We start from the raw sequence: 18,714 nt of genomic DNA, 5'->3' as shown, positions 1-18,714 counted from the left end.
GTGCTCACACAGCACTTTGTACACATTTGCAATTTTATAGTTAATTTGGACATTCACAAAATGTTCTATCTTCTAAATTGTATGCATGCTGATTGATAAATATCTAAGGAGCTGCTTCTTTATGCCGCTCGAGTAGATGTTCTACTCGAGCAGCAGCTTCCTCAACATGAACGGAAGGTTTCTCAACACGAGCGGTCACGGCCATACGTGACCATCCGTGACCGCCTGCGTTAATATATCGTTCTGGGAGGTGGTCTAGCGTTGGGTATTTCACTCTCGCGCTTACCAACTTAATGTTGATGAATGCGAGTGAGGAAAAACTCAGCTATGAAACTGTTCAGACTCTGTGTGCACCGGGGAGTGTAGAGTGCGGAAAACGCCTTAAACTCTGTGAATGGAGTGCAATTCACCAGCCAGGCCTGCTTGACACATTAATTGTATTATTTACTACTTATGATGCCAGATTTATAACTGATGTTTCTTTTTACCCCATATCAGAATATCTTCTCCATGTGACACCAGTACTACCAAGAAAGTAGAAGAAACTCATTTCCACAAATCAGTTCACTGAGAAAGACTATGGATACTTCTAATCGCACTGAGGCCTTACCCAACTGCTCTCAGTTTGGGAATGTTTCACTATCCTGTCCCAGCCACATCAGGTCATTTAGCATTCGGATCATAATGTACTCATTCCTTGTTGTGCCAATCATAATCACAATATTTGGAAATCTTGCCATAATCATCTCCATATCCCACTTCAAGCAACTTCACTCTCCGACAAACTTCCTTATACTCTCAATGGCTGCCACAGATTTCCTACTTGGGTTCATCATTATGCCGTATAGCATGATCCGGTCTGTGGAGAAGTGCTGGCTGTTTGGTGACATGTTTTGCAGAATCCATTACAGCTTTGACCTGATGCTCAGCGTCATCTCCATTTTCCACCTGTGCTCAATTGCGGTTGACAGGTTTTATGCAGTTTGTGACCCATTACGGTATTCTACAAAAATGACCATGGCCGTGATAAGGGGATTGGTTGTGTTCTGTTGGTCAGTGCCAGCAGTGTTTGCATTTGGGGTGGTTATAACTGACTCCCATGTCTCGGGGATAGAGGGATATGAAACACTAGTTGCCTGTTTTAGTTTGTGCCCCATTACATTCAACAAAGTGTGGAGCATTGTGATGTTTATTGCATGCTTCTTTGCTCCAGGGTCGGTCATGGTTGGGATATATATAAAAATCTTTGTTGTATCCAAAAGGCATGCACAAATTATTAAAACAATTTCATCAATGGGGCATGGTGAAGCAAACCACAATCTCTCTAATAAAACAGACAGGAAAGCAGCCAAAACATTGGGTATAGTTATGGGTGTATTCTTAGCGTGCTGGCTTCCTGTTTTTATTGTAGTTTTAATTGATCCTGTCTTGGGGTTTTCTACCCCAGAAGATTTGTTTGATGCCTTAAATTGGCTAGGGTACATTAACTCAACATGCAACCCCCTGATATATGGTTTCTTTTACCCATGGTTTCGCAAAGCACTTGGGTATATAGTGTCAGGGAAAATTTTTGACTCACAATCGTGGACAACTAACATGATGACCAGTAATCATTAAAAGTCCTACTTCAGACATGTCAACTCATAAAAATATTTTACTGTGTGATGGGGGAATGGCTTTGTGCTGAGCACAGGATGAGGTGCTTACAATTTGCTGCCTCCTCCATCCAATACTCCTTCTGAGGTTGAAGCAGATGTCCTAGGGAGGTTTTGCACCGCGTAATGGACAATGGTTACATGGAGTCTCCAAACAATTAGCTAGAAACCTGCTGTCTGCAGTGGTTTCCAGGCATTACTGTGCAAACTGTGTGATATCTACTCCTCCCCGGGTGACTTAGGAAGGAAGCCGATTTCGAGTAACCATGCACTGTGTGATGTGAAGGTTTGCTGCTGCTTATCTAATGCAGTGGCAATAAATTGTATTGCATTTAATTTGTTCTTTTGCTGATGATTTAGTTTATCAAAATAGTCAAGATTTCCACCTGTTCATTTATCTATCTACCTATCTATCTATCTATCTATCTATCTATCTATCTATCTATCTATCTATCTATCTATCTATCTATCTATCTATCTATCTATCTATCTATCTATCTATCTATCTATCTATTTTGGTTTGTTGGTGTATCTATTTCTTTGTCCATTTCAACAACCATACTTCTCATTTATTCATCTACCTTTTGACCTTCCTTTCTTCATTGATTTTTCTATCCTTTTATGTTTGTATGCTCTTTTTGAATGTAAAACATCACCATTTCATATACGCTGCCAAGAATGGGCATTGATTTAACACCTGCCTCTGTTGTTTACAGTGATGTGAATGTGAAAAATGTGACTTATGTCAAGGCAGACTCAACCTACCACTCTTGCCGGTTTGGTACATAGTGCCATTAAATTGAGTTGAGTAATGACATCTGTTATTGGCAGTGCATTTAAAGGAAAGACCTATAGCATTAAAAATTATCCAAAGAAATGTTTTATATATGCCATATAACAATAAGACACAAATCTATCTGCCTAAATGACATGTTCCTCATATTGATCAGAAATGCTGGCTATTAGCATTTGTTCTTTTCTTATGTCAGACACAGATACAAATGTACATGACACACACCTCCAGCTTATAGTGGCAAAATCCTTAATACCTTAAAGCAATTCTTAGAAGATTGTGCAGGATCAGTGCTGTCAGGTGCTGCTTAGACAGAAAGTGGAAGCACACCAACAGTCTATATTTCTGAAGACAGTGGAGGGGGATTGTGGAGGGGTTATGAGCTAAAGTCCAGTGCTCATGAAGTAGCTTCCTCCCATTTCAGTAGATGTTGTATGTGGGAGTGTACATGTGTGTGGTCAATACAAAGCAATGCATACACTCCGCAGTACAAAGGTGAACAGATTGGAAGGGGCCCAATCCAGAGTCAGAACAGAATACTTTTATCCCTTGAACCACTTTCGTTCTGTATTGGAACCCCAGGGAACACAGACTGTAACCCACGACAACCTCTTTAGGAAAGCAATTCTCTCACCTCCTTCTAGCTGCATGCATGAGTTTGGCTCCAATGTGGAAACAGCCTTAGGCAACCTTGCTCAATATGTGGTGGGTAAAGATATGGTTGGTTTAAGCAAGCAATTGTTCGCAATAAATTTGAAAAGTATGACAATATCTGCACTCATTTATCATGTATGTGAAGAGACAACAAGATCAGGGGGGATGCACTTGACAATGTCTAAGACTCTGAAGGCTTCGAGGGTGTGTTTGAGAATACTCCTATGTGGCAGGGAGCTAGTCAATCCGCTCAGGACAATCAGACTAGAGGTCAACATGTTGCTTTGAGTTTCTTGCATTGAGGGCTTGGAGGTGACTCTTGGGGAGAGGGGTTAAATTGCAAGATGGTAAAACTGTCCATTTGTAGTAAAGTATGTATTTTGAACTGTCCTTTGTTGCAAGTTAAAGACAATTGTAAACATTAATGCCAAAGTGTGTGTGTCCTTAGTTTCCCAAAAATTAAAAATAAAGTTGTTAAAAAACAAAAGAGAATATTTTACTGCCATATACGGATCTAGCTACACCGGATGTGTATCGAGTAGTGAGTGCATTCTGTCTAGCTTTTCAGAACTGTTGAGTGTGTTCACAATGGGCAGAATACATTGTACTGTGTGTTGTGTGTGGTCAGTGATGTGTTTCTGTGAGGTTATACTAATGTGGGATACTGTATGGTGTATGTGGGATGGGAGCATTTCTAATTTTTAGGTTTGGCCTAAAGACAGATTTAGTTGTCTTTCTAGCCTCTGGTTTTCAAAAAAATTCATACGAAAAATGCATACATATAAAGAGCCTCCCGATCAACACCTAGAAAATAGAAATTGTTCGCCACTTGTACTTCCCAGTGACTGATGGTACCTATCTATAGTAGGGTTACATCGCCTATTTTCATAACTCTCAAGACATTTATTGTAAATTAAAATGTTCATTCTACAATGTAAGCCAGATTTGGTCTATTTATTTATGCATTCTACTGAAAATGATCACAATTCATTAGAGTAGCTAAAAGGTGTATGCAGATTTTCAGGTTGAAAGCTCACCCCCCCCCCACGAATTTGTAATTGACATTTCACCCACTTGAGACAAACCTCTAGTAATTACTTCTGGATCTACACCACCTCTATTAAAATGTTGTACCAGCACTGTAAGTATCCATAAAACACTCCTCACAACTCAAAAACAAGGCTTACATCCACTAAAATGTATAAATGTAAAGAGCCCAAATAAGTTATGTAAATGTATTTATACTTATCCATGAATTCAAGTTCCTATAAATAGTGACACGTGACTATAAACTGTAAAAAAAATGCATCAAGATTCTGACTGGTTATGAAGAACCAGCTTTGGCAAATAAATTATCCTATTGAAAACAAGCACAAATGATTAAAACAGCAAAAGTGTCTATGCAAATTTGTATACGGAAGCCACACCCCCTCTGCTTGCAGGACACATTTGAAGCAGTTGCTTCTGACTTGAGCTGGACCTCTGTTAACAACAAGTAGAAGCGCAGTCTCATGTGGGAATTTCAATGCTTTTGGATTTGCCTTCTGCAGGAAACCTAGTAATGACTGGTGGAATTGCAGTTTCATATAAGAATTTCAATGCTCTTGCATTCGACCTTCGACAACACCTAGTGATGACTAGTCCAAATATGACTTGATGAAAAAAATTCAGTGACTTTGCATTCGATTACTGATGGACACCTAGGGACAACTAGTGAACTGCAGCCTCATGAAAGAATTTCAATCTATCTGCATTCAACTTTTAATGAACACCTAGTGACAAATAGTGGACCTGAGGCTTGCTGTAAGCATTTAAATTCTTTTGCGTTTTAATTTTAATGGATACCTAGTAACAACTAAGTGAACTGTGGCTTGATGTGAGAATATCAATACATTTGTCTTTGATTTCTGAAGGGCACCCACTAATGAATTGTGGAACTGCATCTTCTCGAAAGAATATAAATGCTTTTACATTTAGCTCAACAGGGCCTTGAAGAACTGCAGCTCTAGACAGGAGTTTTGAAGATTTAGCATTTAAGTTGAGAGGGACATGTAGTAGCAACTTGAGGAATTACAGGTTTGATATATTTATTAATATTCATTAATTTATATATAACCAGGAGAGGAGGATGGAGCCAGAGCAAAAGGAACCCACATGGGAATGGAGACAAAGAGGCAGAAGAATGGATGAAAATACATCAAACAATGTGGCAAATCTCTCTGCTCGTTCCCTTACCTCTGTGGAAACTAAGGTCTTCAATTTGGGTTCTCTTTTGTCCTGCGAACTCCTTCAACTATGCACAGAGTAGGATTGACCTCTCTCAGTTTATAAGAAAATTAAAGTTACATAGATGGCACTGTCACTGAACTGAATATGGAATTAGATGAGTCCAGTGGGGAATCAGTGGATTTGGAAATATTAGGCTCTGAGTTAGGTGGCAGCTGTCCTAATGATTTTAAACTTACATCAACTTTTAATCCTATCCTTCCCCCATGTGCTATTGATACTTTTGAAAAACTTGCTTTCGGGATATAAAACATCTAGCAAAGAAAACCAGATGGGGCCAGATAATTTGTTCAAGAGCAAGAAACTGTACATAAGTAACTTCGGAATGACCACAACATTGTCATCCGGCAATGGGACAAGGGTGGCGATCCATGATGCGCAGGATTACCTCAATGAATGCATGGTACAATTGAATTATAAAGAGTTCTATGAAATGGTGTCCAGAGTAACAACTGAAAAGGCTTATAATTGTTATCATGAAATAATAACCAAATGGCAAAAGCAGGGACTCAGTGAGTGGAAAGACTACACCTTCCTACTCAATAGATTTCCCAAAATACCAGAACTCTACTTATTAGCAAAAATTACATAAGAATCAGTACAAACCATCCATTAGACCTATCATTTCAACTATTGGATCTCTACTAGTACACACATCTGAATATATTGATTTCTTTTTACATACTTATGTATTGCCCCTCCCATCATACATATGTGATAGTACAGACTTTCTGCTAAAAATACGAGATATTGACTGGGAGTCTTATTTTCCTTTTTATCACATTGGATGTGAGCAGCCTGTGCAACAGCATTAGACATAATGTTGGTTTACAGGTGTGCGAAACATTTCTGAAATCTGGACCCATGATTCGCCTCCATCATATTGAAATGTTGATTTCACAGATCAGCTTTTGCTTTGAAAATTACTTCTTCCTGTTTAATAATTCCACCTTCAGACAGATAGAGGGCACCATGATGGGCACCTGCTTTGCTACCAGTTACGCCAACCTTATGATGGGGTAGTGGGAGCAGCAGGTGTCCAGGAGCCTTGAAGACTACAGTGCACATGTGGTACTGTGGTCTCGCCACAACAAAAATGTATGTTTTGTCTGCAAAGGGGATCTAGAGCAGGTGATGAATGTATCTCTGGTTGGAATGACAATACATATAATTCGAAGTTTGAGGGTCACATAATCAATACTCAGGTTGAATTTCTAGATACCCAAATATCTGTGATCAATAAAAAACTCACATCCATGCTACATCACAAGAATACAGCAGGCAATACCCTAGTACATGCTGAGAGTAGCCTCCCAAAAATGTAATCAACTGCATTCCCTATGGTGAGTTTCTACGAGTTCGCAGGATCTGCAGCTCAGAACAAAAGTTTTCATGATGAATGCAGGGTGATGAAAGCTTGCTTTAAGGAAAGAGGATCCAGATAATCCATCCTTAGGCTGCTTCGCTACCTGGGCCTAACCGTGGAATATAACAATAGGTTCAACAACCAGAACACATGGCCGAACATCAGAAGTCAGAGATGGAATCGACCCTCTGGATGTAGCAAATGTGGTTAAGAAATAACACCTTGCGTATACTGTCTGCAGCAAGGCGCAACTGCTAGTATTTAAAAAATGAAATGGTTGTGCTGTTTTATTTTTTGAGCAAAAAGACTGAAGCTCTTGAACATTTACTTGCAATTGATTAATGGTCTGTGTAATAATACAAGTTGCTCAGGGGTAAATATGTGTAGATTTATGCACTCCTTAATCCAGATTGTTTTGTTTTTAATATGCTTGCATAGTTCTATAAGGGATTAAAGCTCTAGTGCGTTCCTATGTTTGGGCATCTGAACTAGCGCCGGTTCAAAGCTCCTACATTAATCAGCCCTAGGTGCTATAAAGATTGATACGAATACCAGTTCCAACAACTTTACATTATTTTTTCCCTTTCAATGTATTGCATGGCACAGTTTCAGCTTTTTATTGTTTGAAAATGCCTGTTCTTTTTGAAAAACAAAACCTTACCAACAAGTTTGTGTTAGCTTAACCTCTTAATGGTGAAAATATGCAAAGTGCTACAATGGCACCAGAGCCGAGTGACGCAACGTGCAAAATAAAAACTGTTTGTGTAAAGCAGGGTTCACCAACCTTTTCTGCAGTGAGAGCTACTTCTGACCTGTGAAAATCATTGTGAGCTACTAAAAGCTAAGCAACTTGTGTATTATTTCCAAAGACCCTATACGTCCAGCTTCATTGACGAGGGATAAGCAGATACCCACATAGTGTCTGCAATGCACAGTATGAAACCAGAGAGCCTGGTATGAGTCCTGGCTTCCCTCTTCAACAAACTGCATGCTCCTGACCTCTGCCATAACCAGCTAAGAAGACTACAATCATGAGAAATCATATGGACATGCAGTGCTGTTCAAAACTGCAACCATACTGAAAACCATACACTGCACATCTGGCTCTTAGACCTTTTCATCCACCACACTACCACGTTCCATAACTTGGTAATTGAACCTCGGTGATCATCACGCACAACATAGAACACTTCCAACATAGGCTCACAAAATAAAGATAACAGCTTTTCCACCACAAACCCTACATGGATTGGCTTCCAGGGCAGTAAGCACTATATACAAAGGCTGCAATACAATTATTTTATTACATCATGCCTCCTTTTTCTACATTATCACGTGACCAGACGTTTAAATGCCTAAGTTCACGGTGTCCACTGTAAAAATTCTCTCCTAACAGACTATAAATGAGTTCCATGTAATAATAACCTATTCCATATGTATGGTTCACATGACGCCACTTAGTTCATTACTATTGAATTGTCTTCAGTGATGGTGGAAGTCTATGCTTGTTTCATGCTCAAAAGCTATTGCTTCTAAAAATGCCTCTCAATGTAATATAATATGCTGTTCATATAAAATGCTTAAGCATGTAGGAGAAATAAACGTATTTTCTAAACCATTTCAGCATATTTTTGTATGACTTTTGTGCCACTATTTGCATTATTTTTAAGTCAAGAAAGGGGCCACAGACCTTAGCTTAACCCGTGCTCAGCTCTTCATGTTAATTAATTGGCCTTGTTTACAACAGAAACATATGGCCACTGCAAGGGAGATGTACTTTTTTAAATGGGATCAATTTAAAGGGAATTGTGAAGCCATATATTCATTGTAGGGTATTAAAGTGGAAGTTAGGCATGGAGCTACTGACAGGGCGTCTATGAGCTACCGGTATCTTGCGATTGACCGGTTGGAGACCCCGGTGCAAAATTTCCAGCAATGTTTAATGAGAATTAGTTGTGAGGGGCTGAGGTTACTCTGGTCTATCAGCAAACTAACACGTGGTTCAAAAGGGAGTTATTTATCATAGGTTTAATGTGCAAAGTATAAATGTTGACTAGTTAGCCCTTGGAAATATCTTGTAATAAATAAAATGCGAATGTAAAACAAGTTTTCCGCTTGTCCAGTAGTTCTTTTTAACTGATACTTCTCAAAGCCGGAGTAGCTTTTTTACGATACGTTTAGCAGACGTGCGCTGAAGCATGTCGATTGTGTCAAGTGCTGTTTTGTTTTGTATATGAGGCTGCAGACGTTGTCAGAATATGTGCTACAAAATGCATAAATAAATCTGTTGCTTAAAACGTAGGGTTTGCAAGGTTAAGGGCTATCATCAGGTTGTGAATAGTGTTTCAAGGCACTATGAGGCAGGGCCATGCAGGAGGGGTCTGTGGGTACAAAGCCTGCACCACACACGGCCTCTTAGGGAAGGGGAGAAGGCTCTGTAGTCAGGGATGGGATAGACCCACTGGTTGTAGCACATGTGGTAGAGAAACAACATCTTGTGTGTATCGTCCCCGACAAGGGGTAACCACCATGATTCCAAAATTGAAAGGGTTGTGCTGTTTTATTTGTTTGATCAAAAAGAATGAAGCTCTTGAAAATGTATGTGTTATTTCTCATTGTTCTGTGCAATAATACAAATTGCTAGGGTAAAAAATGTGTAGATTTATGTTCTGCTTAAACCATGTTCTTATGATTTTTAATATGCTTTGCATTGTTCTTTAAGGGCTTAACGATCTAGCACAGTACTATGCTTAGGCGTCTGAACTGATCTGTGCCAGCTCAAAGCCTCTGCATTTATTAGCCCTTCGTGCTAATGAGTTTGATAAGAATGCCAGTTCCAGCAACTTTAAATTATATTATTATATTGTGAACAACACTTACATAGAAACCTCTCTTTTTCTAAGATTTTAGCAACTGCAATCTGTGATGTTTGTAAGCAAATCTATTTAATCTGCTCACAGGATTTCCCACCATTATCGTGGAGCCATGAGAATATGTTTGACTTTCAGCAAGGTACAGATATTTAGGGCCCGATGTAGGTAGCCAAATACCGGTCGGTAACGACCGAAAATCGGTCATTCCAGCCATTACTGACCGGTATATGAGCATCGAGATGTATGTGACCAAAAACGTACCGATTCGTTAAATACCAGTCGGTAAAACACCGAATCGGTATTAAATGAATCGGAAGTTACCGAAATCATATTTACCGAATCGGAAATTAAGAAATGGTAAATATCCGAATCGGAAAATACCGAATTCATATTTACCGAGTCGGTAAATAAGAAATGGTAAAAATGGCCTGTTGAGATGTAGCAAATTCTAAAAATACCGAATTGCATGAAAATCGGTATTTAGGAATCGGTATTTATCATGGATTGGGAGCAGGTGGAAACCAGGAACAGGATATATAAGAAGGCCCCAAAATGCAACAGTGCAACCACAATGGCGGCTTTTTACGTATTTGCAAGGCGGCTACGGATACAGGCAGCAGGAGAGAGGGTCTGGCTGAGGGAGGAGCAGGTGTATAGGCAGAGGATCACCCTCTTCCAACTGACTGAAGCTGAGATCCTGCAAAGGTACCGACTCCACCCCAGAACCATCCTGGACTTGATTGGGGACCTCTACCCATATCTGGAACACCCAACCCCAAAAGCACACGCCATTCCACCCCATGTGCAGGTGCTGTGCTGCCTACACCTACTTGCCTCAGGTAGCTACCAGCACGTGATAGCCACAGTAGGTGGGGTGTATCAGAGCTGGCTGTCACGGTTTTTCAGAAAATTCCTAGACACCATGATGCAGAGGATGGAACACTACATCGAGTTCCTTGACACACCTGCAGCACTTGCAAGGATGTAAACTGATTTCTATCAACTTGCCCAGTTCCCGCACATCATAGGCTGTATCGATGGGATGCACATCCCACTATGCCCACCTGCAGTAACTGAACACATATATAGAAACCGGAAGTCCACACATTCTATAAATGTGCAGGTGATCTACAACACTGGCAACATAATTATGGACATTGTAGCCAAATATCCAGGGAGTACCCACGACTCCTACATATTCACCAACAGTGGGATATACAGACGCCTTGTGGCTGGTGATTTTGGTGATGGATACCTGCTGGGTAAGTATGTGTGAGACACCCTGATAGTCCATGCAGAAGGAAACATAAAGAGAATGTGACTAATCAAAATTTCATTTTCCACCCAGGTGACAGTGCATATGCCCTGCGGTCATTTGTGCTCACCCCCTACCTGAACCCATCCACCATGAGCGAAAGGCGTTATAACATGGCACACAGAACAACACGTTGCGTGGTGGACAGTGTTCCCTCTAACCCGCGCGGCACCGAGCGCGCAGTGTCCCTTCTAAAGCGCGCACACTTTCTCGCCGCCGGTCGCTTTTAAAACGCGAGCGGCGAAAAACGGCAATTTACTGGTTGCCTGAGGCATTTGTGAAAGTATTCCTGTTAATCACAGTGCATGGCATGCGCTGTGATTAACAGGTATACTTTCACAAATGCCCACAATCAGCACCCAGCTGCGCTCTATTGAGAAAAGACATGAAAGGATTCCTGTTAATCACAGCGCCCATCATGCGCTGCAATTAACAGGAATATTATCACAATGGCCCACAATCAGCACCCAGCTGCGCTCTATTTAGAAATGTCTTTTCTCAATAGAGCGCAGCTGGGTGCTGATTGTGGGCATTTGTGAAAGTATTCCAGTTAATTGCAGCGCAATGACGGGCGCTATGATTAACAGGAATACTTTCACAAATGCCCACATAATTCACATGCAACGTAACGTCCATGTACATAGCTGCCAAGGTGTCAGATGGCTGTGTGTGACATTTTCTTAATTTTATTGTATTTATGAGTGACATTTCAAAGACAAAGATTGACACTTTTTTTGCACGCAAAATCAAGCAATGATGAGCAGGGAAACCTATAAATATCAGAAATTACACTCGTGTGCGCAACAAGAAACTCCTTAAGATCTATAACCCGCTGTAACCTAACCAACCTGTAAAAGAAATATCTAACAATGATATTAAAACTTGAACTTCGACCTTAGCAGGAACATTCCGAATGTTAATTTTTTACCATTCCCAAATCTCTCAGTCACAGTGCTGCAGCCTGAACTATGGGCTTTCGCTGTCTCTTGGAGTCCATCACCTGCTTGGCTGCAGACAGCAGCTGGGAATTGGGATACATTCTCAAGTAGTGACGACGGTGAGAGGACCTGCTAAGTCGCAAGAGCCCTGCTTGTGCCTTATAAAGACGTGGCTACCTCACGAACAGGCTAAAGAGACTCTTGTAATAGAAAAGGTTGCAGAAGACCCCTGTGTAATATCATCAACATATTCTGCTGTTCTTTATTGGCCCCACGTGGGTCCTGTGCATTCAGCAGGACGGAATCGGTGCGGGGGGTGCTTTCTAAACGGCCAGCTACTGATTTTTTATAGTTCCCTTATATTCCTCACATGTGACAGTCAGGAAAGAATAGAAAATGTGTTTCTTTCTAAATTTCCACACATTGACATAATATCTAAAATAAAGTGTGACACAGCCATTTGACTCAATAGGGTCTGAGGTTGGGGGCCCCTCTGGTGGGCTCCATGGGCTTGTTGTGAAACAATCTGCCAAACATGTCTTAGTTAAGAGTATCCTTATCCTCCATTCCTCCCTCTCCCTTTGCGATCATTATGTCATCAGTGTTGTTGTGAATGATGTTATTTGTAAAACTGTCAGTGACATCCTGTTTTAGGCCATGTGCAGTGCATTGTAGGGGTTACCATTGCATAATGTCAACATTCTATATTTAGTAGGAATTTGATTGCAACCATAACATCCAATCAAATGCAAGTTTTCAAGGAAATTAATGTTTTAATGTACTTCATGGTGTGTAATGTGTATGAACAACAAATATTTGGTGTAATCGTTCACTGTCTGACTATGCCCAGCCTCCTGCTCTAGAGACCTCAGGGCACAGTCTTCACTCTATGCTCAGGCCCTCTGACCCTCACTGGGCATGGACTTGGCTGAGGGCAACCATTTGCGGGCAAACAGTGCACCAAAAATGTAATTGACTAAGGGTCATTATGGGTTTCTTTCTTTAGTATTTCTAAAGTTCTTTTACAAAAAGTTTGATTTGTAATACATTTCAGTTAGTAATATAATGTTACATACTTTATTGAAAAACATTTATCGAAAAATAATTGATTCGGTAAAATACGACGTTACTAGATGTGTCTGTGGAGTTGACTTATTCAAGGGCATCTACTAGCCGCCTGTGTTACTGCAGTATCACTGGTTAGATGTTCCTATGGTACAGCACCTCCTCTCAGACTCATACCGACCGGACACAGCCCATGGGGATCCCCCACGACTGGGGTTGGGCAAGCAGCAAGTGTCAAGGTCAGGAGGTGACTGGTCGAACACTGTCTCCACCTGTTTATTCCATTCTGCACAGGGGCGCAAATGGCAATTAACTCTTGGGGTCCGGATGGGCAGGAAATTGAGCAAAAATAACTCAGAATATCTTTTGCAATGCCTGCCTGGGGCTTCATGTTTACTTTTTAGATGGTTATGTACTAGTAATTCTATCAGAAGTACCTCGAGTGAGCTTGCAGTACGGCCTGAATATTGGCAAACTGGTCTCTTATTTTTTTTCAATTCTTTATTTCAGTTCTTTACGGTGAAGGGTGGGTTGAGGCTAGGTGTCACCAGCCTAGGGAGACTTTTGTTAGAGTTTTTTTCTAATAAAAGCCTGGGAGTTCCAGGCCTATGGGCTATAAATAGTGCGTAGGCCCTCGCGTGTCGAAGCAGGTTTCAGAATCACAGGATGTTAGGCTGACCCGAGACTAAAAACCCATCTCCTAAATCGAAAGCTCGAGCATTAGCCACAACCCCTACCACAAGAGCGGAAGCATTTTCAATATTATATACAACTTGATGCAAAAACAACCATTGACAAAGCCAATAGTCTTGGCTTCTTGTAGGTGTAATGTTACTTGTATTATATATCTGTATGCAATGACAGAAGAAGCAAAATATCAGTAGGGTGGCACACTATGCGATGCACATATTTTTTGTGTAATTGCTTTTAAGCCACACCCTTAATTACATCGGATACGCCCCTTTGAAAGATCACCGAGTATTTTCATCACACTCAAAGTCCTGGTCTACACACGCGGCTAGGTTCTTGGCGCACATAGCCTTGGCTGCAGCGCACACAGACCGTACTCTGCCGCACACAGAGGAAAAATATTAGAGGGAACATTGGAGGTGGAACGCACTTTTGGACTCCTGAAAAGTAGATTTAGGTGCCTCCATAAGAGTGGAGGTGCACGGCAATGCACACCAATTATCTGTTGCAAGATAATAGCTACCTGCGCCATGCTGCACAATCTTGCCACCAAGGAGGGCACAGAGATTGAACTAACATATCATGAGGACATAGATGATGGGACTGTACAAGCCGATCACACTGCAGCAGGAGCAGCACCTGCAACAGATGGTAGACTGCGACGCGCAGAAATCACCAACAGATACTTCTAATAGAGTGATGACACACAGGCATGTTCATGTCTTGAAACACTCACTTTAATATGCACTACTGCACTATTCAAGACAAAAAAATCTAATTAAATTCCCTTTGCACACTGGGTGGCCAAAGTTAAAATCACTGTGACCTGTCCTGTGGCAGTCTGCTGTGTCAGCATTACCTCCATAGCAGAGGTCACCCTCCCCATCCCCCTGGACAAGTCACTGCAGCAGTGCACAATTTCAGTCTGCATGGTCACTGACCGGCGGCATAGCAGTGTGGTAGAAGTAGCCAGACGGTTAATTGACTGATTCAGCTGCTGTACCTCGCGCCTATACCTGCGCCTTTCTTGGTGGTCACTCTCCAGCCTGTCACAGAGGCAACCCTTGCGCACACCCATGTCCCTCACCGCCTCTGCCATGGACTCCATTCCTTTGCCCATTGCCTCCATTCCTTTGCCCATGGACTTCATTCCCTTTGCCATGCCACTTATCCCCCGATCGATGTCTGACATCCTGCTGTTCAGGATGCGCACCTGTCTGTGCACTGCCAGGATCCCTTTGGCCTGCATGCGCTGCACCCTCACCATTGTGGCTTCCATTGTGGCTTCCAGCCCAGCAAATACCCCCTATACAGTGCGACCACTGAGCCTGTTCCAGGCGAGGTCGCCCCCACTCCGCTGCTCCTGCCCGCTGACTGCCTGAGCTGCCCTGATAAGCTGTTCTGCTGCCTCGCTGCTGCCTCCTGTGACTTCCCCACTCTGCTGCCTCGTGGTTGCCTTCGCTGCCGCTTTTGTTTTGCTTCCCCTCCTTGTGCTGCCTCTCACTCGTGTTGCCTCTCTTTTTCTCTGCTGCCTCCTGTTTCCCCCCCCTTCTGCTGCCCTCCCTCTTCCTTGGGTGCCGCTCCCGGCCACCGTACGCCCCAGCCGCCGCTGAGCCGCCCTCAGTCCCCCTTACCGCCACTGACCTCCGCCGACTCCGCCCCCCTCCTGCCCATTGGCTGCCCCGCTCCCGCCACCCAGCTGACCCGCCCTCCCGGCTCCGTACTTATGACGTCCCCTGAGCGACCGTGCAGCGGACGCGCGCAGCGGGAGCGCCGATTGAGCGCGGAAGGTGCGCCAGAGGTAAGCCCGTCTGCGCCCGTTCGTGCCTGGACCGCGCCCAGTGCCAGGACCCCTGGCTCCCGCAGACACCAACCCACCCGCCAGACCTACGACGCCACCGAACTCTACGCACTCAACGCCGGTCGAATCCCGGGCTGCTATCGTTCCACCCCGAGACGCACCCACGGACCCCTCTGCTGCCATCCCTGCAAATTCACCTGCATCCGGACCTGCACTACACCTGCATCGATCAAGCCGAGCACCAGCAGCAACCACCTCAAGTGCATCCTGCTAAACACCCACTCCATCCACAGACACGCCGTCGAGCTCTGGAACCTGCTCGACACCACAGCCCCAGACGTCACCTTCCTCACGGAAACCTGGATGAACGCCTCCTCAGCGCCGACATCGCCATCACCATCCCGGATGGCTACAAGATCATCCGGAGGGACCGCGTCAACCAGACAGGAGGAGGCATCGCCATCATCCACAGGAACACCATCCGCATCATGACCAACACCAACGACACCCTCGCACCCGCCGAACACCTGCACTTCCAGATCTACATGAACCCCAAGACCACCCTCAGAGGCACCCTCATCTACAGACCCCCGGGACCACGCACACAATTCAGCGAAGACATCGCCGACTTCATCAGCCCACACACCCTCCACTCCGCTGACTACATCCTCCTCGGGGACCTCAACTTCCACCTGGAGAACAACAACGACCGCAACACCACCACCCTGCTGGACAACCTCGCCAACCTCGGTCTCAAGCAGCTGGTGACCACCCCCACCCACTACGCCGGACACACACTCGACCCCGTGTTCTCATCCAGCAAGGACATCACCTTCAGCCACGCCACCGGTCTCCACTGGACGGACCACATCTGCGTCCACTTCAGCTTCAGAAGGACCACGATCCACCACCACCAGCAACAGGTTGCACGCAGAAGCTGGAACAAGATCACAGCCGACCAGCTCGCGACTTCCCTGAGCATGAACCCTCCCACCAGCACAACGAACCCAAGCCAGGCGGCCGCCAACCTCGCAAAGTGGATCAGCAACTGCGCAGACGGCCTCGCCCCTCTGAAGACCCCGCCTAGCAGACCCGGCAGCAAGAAAGCCCCATGGTTCACCAACGAACTCAAGAGCTCCAAGAAGAACTGCTGAGCCCTTGAGAAAGCCTGGCGCAGAGACCCAACACCGAACAACATGGCTGCCCTCAAGCTCGCCACCCGAAAACACCACCAACTGATCCACGCCACCAAGAAAACTGCATTCAAGGAACGACTGGACAACAACGCACACAACAGCAAGGAACTCTTCAACATCGTTAAAGAGCTCTCCAACCCCAACGCCGGAAACAACGCCATCACCCCTTCACAAGACCTCTGCAACTCCCTCGCCTCCTACTTCCACAACAAGATCGCGGACATACACAACAGCTTTAACACTCAACCGACGTACGACACGACTGAACCACCGCCCCCCACCACCACCCTCCGCGCCTGGACCCCGATCAGCACCGAAGACACCATCCGCACGATGAACTCCATCCACTCCGGATCTCTGACCGACCCCTGCCCTCACCACGTCTTCAATAAGGCCGACACTGTCATCGCACCCCACCTGTGGGACATCATCAACACCTCCTTCAGTACCGCTACCTTCCCGGAGAGCTGGAAGCACGCCGAACTCAGCGCCCTACTAAAGAAGCCATCAGCCGACCCCAACGACCTCAAGAACTACTGCCCCATCTCGCTGCTCCCGTTTCCTGCAAAAGTCATCGAGAAGACCGTCAACAAGCAGCTGGCCGCCTTCCTCGAGATGAACGGATCCCTCGACCTCTCGCAGTCTGGCTTCCGGGATAACCACAGCACCGAGACCGCCCTGATCGCAGCCACCGATGCATCCGAACCTCACTCGACAACGGAGAAACAGCGGCCCTCATCCTCCTAGACCTCTCCGCGGCCTTCGACACTGTCTGCCACCGTACCCTAGTGCAGTGCCTCAGCAACGTCGGAATCCAGGAGAAGGCACTGGAATGGATCATCTCGTTCCTCGCCGAAAGGACACAGAGAGTCCGCCTCCCCCGTTCAGATCCGAGGCCACCGAAGTCATCTGCTGCGTTCCACAAGGATCTTCACTCAGCCCCACCCTCTTCAACGTGTACATGAGCCCCCTTGCAGCCATCGCACGCCAACACAACCTCAACATCATCTCCTACGCCGATGACAACCAGCTGATCCTCTCCCTCACCAACGACCCCGCCAGAGCCAACCTACATGAAGGGATGACAGAAGTAGCCAAGTGGATGATGAACAGCCGCCTGAAACTGAACTCGGACAAGACAGACGTCCTCATCCTGGGATCCTCTCCCTCCGCCTGGGACGACTCCTGGTGGCCCCCGCTCTGGGCAGCGCACCCAAACCAACAGACCACGCACGCAACCTGGGCTTCATCCTGGACTCCTCCCTCTCCATGACCAGACAAGTCAACGCCATCTCCTCGTCGTGCTTCAACATCCTGCGCATGCTACGTAAGATCTTCCGATGGATCCCCAATGAGACCAGGAAGACGGTCACCCAGGCCCTCGTCACCAGCCGACTGGACTACGGCAACGCCCTCTACGCCGGAACCACCGCCAAACTCCAGAAGAGACTCCAGCGGATTCAGAACGCCTCAGCACGACTCATCCTGGACATCCCCCGTCGCAGCCACATCTCCGGACACCTGAGAGATCTGCACTGGCTCCCGGTCAACAAGAGAATCACCTTCCGTCTCCTCACCCACGCACACAAAGCCCTACACAACCAAGGCCCAGGATACCTCAACAGCCGCCTCAACTTCTACGCTCCCACACGCCAGCTTCGATCAACCGGCCACTCCCTCGCCGCCGTCCCCCGCATCCGAAGAGCCACCACATGGAGGAAGGTCCTTCTCCTACCAGGCCGCCAAGATTTGGAACTCCCTCCCGACCCACCTCCGCCTGACCCAGGACCACCTTGCCTTCAGGAAGCAGCTCAAGACCTGGCTGTTCGAGCAGTAGCGGACCCCCCTCCCCTAGCGCCTTGAGACCCTCCGGGTGAGTAGTGCGCTATATAAATGCTTTGATTGATTGATTGATTGATTACATTATGCCCCTCATCCTGCTCACGTGCCCTACGGCCACAGTCACTTGTGTGGCCAGATCCCATTGACCTCTGTTGGCCTGCGTCGCCAGCCAGTGGTGGTGTACTTGGTCCGGGTGCCTCCACCACTTCCTCATCAGAGCTTTCCATGATTCTTAATGGT

The 18,714-nt window shown here is 45.2% G+C and overlaps 1 protein-coding gene across 1 annotated transcript; it reads left to right on the top strand.

The window, feature by feature from the left end:
* The first annotated feature begins 579 nt into the window (after positions 1-579).
* Positions 580-1,617, top strand: LOC147708814 (trace amine-associated receptor 3-like). The gene has a single exon (XM_086925395.1). It carries the CDS (start codon positions 580-582, stop codon positions 1,615-1,617), a length of 1,038 nt encoding a protein of 345 aa, XP_086781521.1.
* Positions 1,618-18,714: the final 17,097 nt, after the last annotated feature.

Source organism: Lissotriton vulgaris, chromosome 6 (assembly GCF_964263255.1).
Source record: "Lissotriton vulgaris chromosome 6, aLisVul1.2, whole genome shotgun sequence".
Classification (NCBI taxonomy): Eukaryota; Metazoa; Chordata; class Amphibia; order Caudata; family Salamandridae; genus Lissotriton; species Lissotriton vulgaris.
Note: the sequence above shows the minus strand (reverse complement) of the source record. Positions and strands in the feature narration are given on the sequence as shown.